At 39.0% G+C, this 8,193-nt stretch overlaps 1 protein-coding gene across 1 annotated transcript in view; it reads left to right on the top strand.

Annotated features, from left to right (window-relative positions):
• The window catches only part of LOC106873338 (protein 60A), a 16,022-nt gene extending 9,191 nt beyond the window's left edge, over window positions 1-6,831 (top strand). The window contains exons 2-3 of the mRNA XM_014920663.2: window positions 1,946-2,113; window positions 4,413-6,831. Coding sequence (XP_014776149.1) covers window positions 4,415-5,164 — 750 coding nt within the window. The 5' untranslated portion in view covers window positions 1,946-2,113; window positions 4,413-4,414 and the 3' untranslated portion in view covers window positions 5,165-6,831. The remainder of the gene's footprint in view (window positions 1-1,945; window positions 2,114-4,412) is intronic.
• The last annotated feature ends 1,362 nt before the right edge of the window (window positions 6,832-8,193 follow it).

Here is an 8,193-nt window from a genome sequence, read left to right as displayed (position 1 = left end):
GTGTGTGTGTGTGTGTGTGTGTGTGTGTGTGTGTGTGTGTGTGTGTGTGCCTATCTGTAGATCTATGTATATATAATTTTAGACATGAACTGTCACATTCATGTTGCAAAGAGCAGGCCAGGCTGGTTTGCCACCACTCTCACCACCCCTGACACCCTCAACAGAGTACAGGAAAACAAGTTCCCCCACCCCCTTCTCTGTAGTGTTGATTAGTTGTCACCGTGATCACATGATGAAAACAGCGGGGAGGAGGGTGGGAACGGTGCGAGGTGGGGTGGGACACAAATATTATTCTTTAGTTGACATACATATTTCCATCACAGAAGAAACACACACACGCGCAAAGTTGCATGTGAGTTCTTTTATACATGTGCATATGTGTGCGTGTGTGTGTTGCACTAATGATCACAAGGTCATGGTTTCAATTCTTAGACCAGGTGGTGCGTTGTGTTCTTGAGCAAAACACTTCATCTCACATTGCACTGCAGTCGCTTCAACACCTGAGGCATGGCACACCGTGCACACCCGTTCAGGTGACATCAATTTGATGGAGGGAAGGAGCTAATATGTGGCAGGAACATTCGATCCGTATAAACCTATTACTTATGCAAGTTGTTCAGCTTTTCGCCAAGCATATATATATATATATCTCTGTGACTTAGCAGTTCAGTCAAAGCCACCGATAGAGTAAGTACTAGCTTTACAAAGAATAAGTCCTGGGGTTAATTTCTTCAACTAAAATCCTTTGAGGTGGTGCTCCAGCATGGCCACAGTCAAATGACTGAAACAAGAAAAAGAATAAAAGTAAATATATATATATATTATTTTATTGTTTTATTCTTTTATTTGTTTCAGTCATTTGACTGAAGCCATCTTTGTAAGCCTTGTTCTTATTTTGTTGGTCTCTTTTTCTGAACCACTTAGTCAACACACCTACATTGGTTCTCAAATGATGGTGGGGAGACAAACACAGACACCCAAGTATATACATACATATATATATATATATATATATATATATATATATAACTGATAGAATATATATTGAATAATATTTTTTATTTTAAATCTCTACAATTGTTTCGATGCATTTTTACACCTGTGCTAGATTTTTGGGATGTGGTGTAGTCATTATCATCCATCCCAGAAACTCACTGGTCACAGCCAGCTCAACAAATGGCAACCACACCTGTTCACTATCGTCTATGGAATGCTGGAGTTGTTGCAGTCTCAGTGCATGCCCAGCCCTCCATTTAGCGAATGTTAGCAGCAAATGGATCGCCTGACCACCGGAATGCTTCACTTCTACAAAAGGCAGAAGAGTATGCATTCCAGTTTTGTGATGGTAGGGTCGGGACAAGGCCTGACGGTCAGACAGTAGCAGATGACGGATACAATGTACACATTCACTACCTCAACCCGACCTTTTAGAAATAGCTTTCTCTTGGCCCATTGCTGGGTTAGGGTTAGGGTTAGGGTTAGGGTTAGGGTGGCCACCCTACCCGTTAACTCGTCCCAGTTCTTCTCCATTTGGAGGTCTGGACTGAACCAGACCCTGAGCAGTTTAACCGGTCTGTTGGTCCAGTGACCCACAAGCATGGGCTTGCTTCTCCAGGTGCAGAGCCGCAAACCCACCGACTTTTCCAAGTTGATTTTCACTCCTGTTGCTGCTTTGTAGTCTTGCAGTGTTTCGCCAACCAGCTCCATGTCCTTCTGGCTAGACACTACAATGGTGACATTGTCAGCGTATGCAGACACGCTCGTCCCACATCCCAGTTCTTGCGTGATGCCCCTCAGCGTCACCAGCTTCCACAGTAGTGGCTTGAGAGTCAAGATGGGTAGATAGATGGGTAGACAGAGAAATGAAACAAGAAATTATTTTCCCAACCACATTTGTCCTTCTTCCTGTTTAAACCAAATTTCCATTTTTCCATTCCTTTGCCAGATTTTCACCATTGGAAGCTCTTGGAGTTCACATTCACCAATCAGAACACATCATTCCTGTCGGTCACATCCAGCTCTGAACTGGTTCTAAATATAAAACAGCGACCCCGAAGGGTTTGTCATTATCCTGATATAAGGGTCCGAACCACACATGCAATAGTTCGACCCAGTAAGTTCTTTTTTCAGTTTTGTTCATATTAAGTATTTTATTTGAATTAATTAAACATTAGGGTTAATTACTTTTATTATTATTTTTGCTGTTGTTGTTACTCTTCCTTATTCTTTTATATGTTTCAGTCATTTGACTGTGGCCATGCTGGAGCACTGCCTTAAAGGGTTTTAGTTGAAGAAATCGACCCCAGGACTAATTCTTTGTAAGCTTAGTACTTATTCTATTGGTCTCTTTTGCCGAACCTCTAAGTTTTGGGGATATAAACACACCAGCACCAGTTGTCAAGCAATGGTGGGGTAGGGGGAAGACACACACACACACACACACACACACGCACACACATATATATATACACATATGACAAGCTTCTTTCAGTTTCCGCCTACCAAATCCACTCACAAGGCTTCGGTCAGCCTTAGGCTATAGTAGAAGATACTTGCCCAAGGTGTCATGCAGTGGCACTGAACCTGGAATCATGTGGCTGGGAAGCAAGCATCTGAACACACAGCCATTCCTGAGCCTGTATGACAAATTAGACTGTTAGGAAAATTCCTACCATCGGACAACAGCAAATAACCTTAAATGCCAAGAATCTCACAAAGCAACCTGGCTGTCACTAAGAACACTGTTTTCTGCAGCTACAGAAAACAAAAGCTCCAGAAATGGTCTTATGCTTTAATGCTGATGTCTCTATTCATTTGTTCAAAATCTTTAGAGGTAGTTCCCAATGATCCTATAATTACAGGGATACATTTTCAGTGGGAATTTGTCTACTGCTACATTCTAAGTTCAAATTTCACCAAGGTCGATTTTGCTTTTCATCATTTCGGGGTCGATGAAATAAGCACCAAAATTGCTGCCCTTGTGGCAAAATTTGAAACCTTTATTATTATTATTATTATTATTATTAAACAAATTCTGCTGATTTTGTTTTACATCCTTTTGATGTTGATAAAATAAGTACCAGTTATGCACTTGGGTTGATGTAATTGATTCATCCCCCTCCTGTAAAATTTCAGGCCATTTGCTTATAGTAGAAAGGATTATTATTATTATTATTATTATTATTTTGGTTTGGTTGAGGTTCAGTCTTACTTTTGGTAGGATTTATGTGGGTAGCGGGTTACTACCTATAACCTTAGGTGTCCACAAGTTTTCAGCAGTCTTTCAAGTGCTTAGAGCCCTCCTCATAATCCTTGCTGCCCCTAAGAGACAAACTTTCTGCAGGGGATCTACTGGTCATTCTATTCCAATCCCCTTCAGCCATTTCTCTATATCTTCGCTTACTCTTCCCAAAGCACCAATTGTTATAGACATGACCTTTACTCTTCTCATGCTTCAAATTCTTCCTATTTCAAATTTGTAAGGGATTGTATTCATTTTGGTCTTCTTCCTCTTTCTTCACCTTCTTGGAATTATTCAAGCATGATGGGTCGATAAGTAAGCATAATTATCATTCTTATTTCTTTTTATCGCAGGTTTTGTTGGAGTCTTTCATGTGTAACAGGCTTGCTGCCTGTAGCCTGTGTTACCATTCTATCTGTTCTTTTCAACTATCTGATACTTGGAAATAATACATTTCTAAATCTCTCAGAGAGATTTATGCAGTAGTAGCACGATGAAGTAGTTGTATGCTGTCAACTTAATGTGACAGTCCCCTGAAGGGAATAATACTACTGTTGGTTAGCCCTAGGAAACTGCACTGCTTCTTGTCGGCCTTGACACATTTCTTATGTCCTTATGTTTACAAGGGGGAGACATTCTCAAGGACCCAACAATAATTGGCACTATCTTCACCTTCTTCATTTTCCATAGCCGGGCTATTTCGTACTTGATAGGGTTGTATCTGTCTATCTTTTTGCCTTCCTTCTTGACCATTCATGAGTCAACAGGGCATGCAACATCAACTATATAGCATATGTGGTGCATCTTGTCCACCACCACTAGGTCCGGTCTGTTATGCCCTAGCACCTGATCTGTTTGGATTTGGAAATCCCAGGGGATTTTGTTAGTTTCCAACTCTGCAGTTTGTGCTCAGACCATGTTTTGCCTCTCTCTAACCTCCACTTTTGGCACAGTTTGCAATGTAGCAGTTTCACTACCTGATCGTGTCACCACAACTTGTAGGGGTGGGTCTAGGACATTCGTTTGTAATACAGGCAATGGGTTCGTCCACTCTATTGCAGGTGCAGCACAGCAGAGACACTTGCTCATTCCTCAGGTATTATTATTATTATTATTATTATTATTATTGTCATTATTGCTGTTGTTGTTATTGTTGTTTCCTCCATTGCAGAGATGTTTATGACAAAGAAGAACCTCGTGATAAACGTGACGGCCATCGTCAAGCGAGCCACTGCGGAGAGGTCAGAGCAACTCACCTTCAAGGTCATCCACCGCCGCAGGGGACAGCACCAGTCTTGCAGGCTGAACCCCAATGCCCTGCTCATCATGTACAGTGACATGTTCATAGCAGACATCAAGAGGTCGCAGCAGAACAACAGGAAGTCCAAAAGGTTATTCAAGACTTCGGCTGAAACAGCAAATAGTTCAGGTGAGGAACCAGAAAGGGGTTTGCCGATGCAGGACTTCCCGACCAAGACAACACCAAACATACCGACGACAGTAAAAGCGCCATCACTGGAGGAGGACAAGCGGAGGCGGCGGTCATTGCAAAACACATCGTCTTCACCCGACCAACTTTTTAACAGGAACTTCAAGAGACATAATACAACCAACTGCAGCTTGAAACCTTGGCAGATTCGGTTTTCTGACATTCGCCTCAATTGGATCCTACGTCCAAAAGTTTATAATGCAAGTTACTGCTCAGGCCATTGTCTGAGTCTCATAGACTCGAGGGTGAGCAACCATGCTTTTTTGCGCAACAAGTACCATCTGTCAACTGGCTACAACCATGTACACATACCCTACTCTTATTGTGTCCCCTCTGTATACTCACCCCTGCCAATTATTTATGAGAGCAAGCTAAAAGAAGTCCTTATTGGCACTCTACAGAACATGATAGCCTTAGATTGTGCCTGTTGGTAGCTTTATGATGGGATGGCCACATGAGATTTTAAGTTGTTTGTTTTTTTTTTTGATATGAGGAAAGAAAAAAAAATGGAGAGAACCTTTGGGAGAAGAACAAGACTATTAATAACATGAATAATTAAAAAACAATATATGGAATCCAAACATCTGCATCTGTTTTGCCAAAGTGTCCCATTCCTGTCACCCCTTTTCTTATAACTGACTTCTTCCAGGTTAGAAAACATGGAAGCAACAGGGGAAAATAAGGCTTGTGTTACAAAAGTCCATGCTCAGAAAAAGATATTTCAGTAATGAAACACTTCTGGAATGAATGTTGGATACCTTTAATAACAATAATAATAATAATAATAATAATAATAATAACAATCCTTTCTACTGGAAGCACAAGGCCTCAAATTTGTTGGGGAGGGATTAAGTCAATTACATCGACCCCAGTGTGTAACTGGTACTTATTTAATCGACCCCTAAAAGGATGAAAGGCAAAGTTGGCCTCGGCGGTATTTGAACTTGGATGGGAAAAATACCACTAAACATTTTGACTGGCAGGGTAACAGTTTTGCCAGCTCACCATCCTTAATAATAATGATGATGATAATAGCAATAATAATAATAATAATAATAATAATAATAATAATAGTAATAATAATAGGTGTCTTGTTCATCATCCTGAAATAACCCTTATTGAGTAGGTTGGGTTTTTGTGTAGGTTGGGCTACTCAACCTGAAGAAAGTTTGAACTTGGTTCCACCTGAAAAGTCATGTACTGTTTACCTTGATCACCATGTTGCACACATATGGTTGTGATGCATGTGGCCTGGTGTACCCTTATCAGACGGGGTGGGGGTCATGATGGGTATATTGGGCTTCACATATTTGTACACTAGTGTCACTTTGAGGGCATATGCTGTTCCCTCATTCAACAACAACAATAATAATAATAATCCTTTCTACTAAAGTCACAAGGCCTGAAAGTTTTTGGTGGGGAGGGGCTAGTTGATTATATTGACCCCATTGCATAACTGGTACTTATTTCATTAACCATGAAAGGATGAAAGGCAAAGTCGACCTTGATTGAATTTGAACTCAGAACGTAAAGACAGATGAAATGTCGCTAAGCATTTTGCCCAGAGTGCAGACGATTCTTCCACCTTAATAATAATAATAATAATAATAATAATAATAATAAAAATGATAATAATAATAATAATAATGATAATAATAATATAAAAGGTTTGACGTACTCTTCACGAAAACAAACAGAAAATACAGAGTGTGATGTGATTTCAGTAGATATTTTATTAGTTTGGACAATATTTTAATGGCTTGCCAATAAAAATTGATAAATAGAAATTACAGAAATTCAAAAGTTTGACTGAGGAAATCCTGTGTTCCCACTTTTAAATTTGAACTTCTATACTTTCTATTTATCACTTTTCATTCTGAACTTGACAAACACAGGCAAACTGTCAAAATATTGTTCATTGAAATCGCATCATGCTCTTCGTATTGTCCAATAATTAAAAAAAAAAAAAAAAAAATCATTATTATTATTATTATGAAGCTGATGATGATGATGATGATGATGACATTGGCACAAGCATGAGACCTGCAGGACACTACATGGTTGAATCCTTGTATTATAAAAAGGTATTATATTTCTTGTTTTTTTTTTGTTTTTGTTTTTTGTTGCTTTTTTTTTTTTACAGCAATAAGGACCTTAATTATATCCCTGCTCCCACTCTCCTTGAATCCAATGAAACGATTCAAATGGAAGGGAATGGAGCAGCTAATTTGGACCAACCAGAGACATTTCACATGTTGGACAGCCTGAAAAATAGCATCCAATAAGAAAGGAAGCCCCTCCTGGAGCATACAGTCAAGATTGGAAAGCCAGACCCATTTACTTGGAAAGGGGTCAAACTACCTGCTCACTGGAACCCTCCTGAAATCAGTCAAATTCTTACACAACAGACTACTACCCACGTGATACTACAACACAAACCATACAATGGCCTCGGAACATTTCATTGGCTTCGGATTAAATTAAAAACAAGCTGAAATATTTAACGAAAAATTAACGAATCCATATACACTCATATATAAATTAAACAATAGATGAGTTGGAATTGAACCAGAGTATGTGTGTGTGTTGACCCTTCACACACACATATGGATATATATATATATATATGTCATTTTTGTATCTGGTTTGTAGGATTCTTTATATATGCATGCGTGTGTATATATAAATGTATGTATACATATACAAATATATATATAATATACACATGCACACACACTCACACACAGAGGCCCAGCTGTGGTAGGAATTTGCTTCCCAACCACATGGTTCCAGGTTCAATTCCACCGCATGATACCTTGGGTTAGCCTTGTGAGTGGATTTGGTAGATGGAAACTGAAGGAAGCCTATTGTGTGTGTGTGTGTATATAGGCATATATAAATATGTAACATATGGTATGATTATAAACAGGGCAAATTTTAAGTATTTCTCTGCAGACTGAAAAAAAAACGATGGACAAGCTTAATCGATTTACAAACTTTATTGGTTTCTCATCAGAGGCGTCCCCATCATTCTGACAATCTCCAAAGAGACAAGCAGCCAAACTGTTTATATACTCAACAAATGCAGCAGTTACTCTTTGAAGGAGTCCCTAATTTTCATATGGAAAGTGTGAAACACTCTTTGTTTGTTATGTGTTTGTTCCCCCATCAATGCTTGATAACTGGTGTTGGTGTGTTTAGGTCCTCATTACTTAGCAACTCAGCCTAAAAGGCTGATGGAAGAAGTTGTGGTTTTCAGGATGGTCAACTAAAATATTTCAAGGTTGAGTCCCAGCATGGCCACAGTTTAATGACTGAAACAAGTACAAAATACATTCATATCCACATAGATATATACACACATATTTATATGTGTTTGTGTGTGCATTTATCTATATATACATACATATATGTATGTATGTATATATATATATATATATATATATATATATATATATATATA

This window comes from Octopus bimaculoides, chromosome 28, assembly GCF_001194135.2.
Source record: "Octopus bimaculoides isolate UCB-OBI-ISO-001 chromosome 28, ASM119413v2, whole genome shotgun sequence".
NCBI classification, from domain to species: Eukaryota; Metazoa; Mollusca; class Cephalopoda; order Octopoda; family Octopodidae; genus Octopus; species Octopus bimaculoides.
This window is presented reverse-complemented; position numbering and strand designations above follow the sequence as displayed.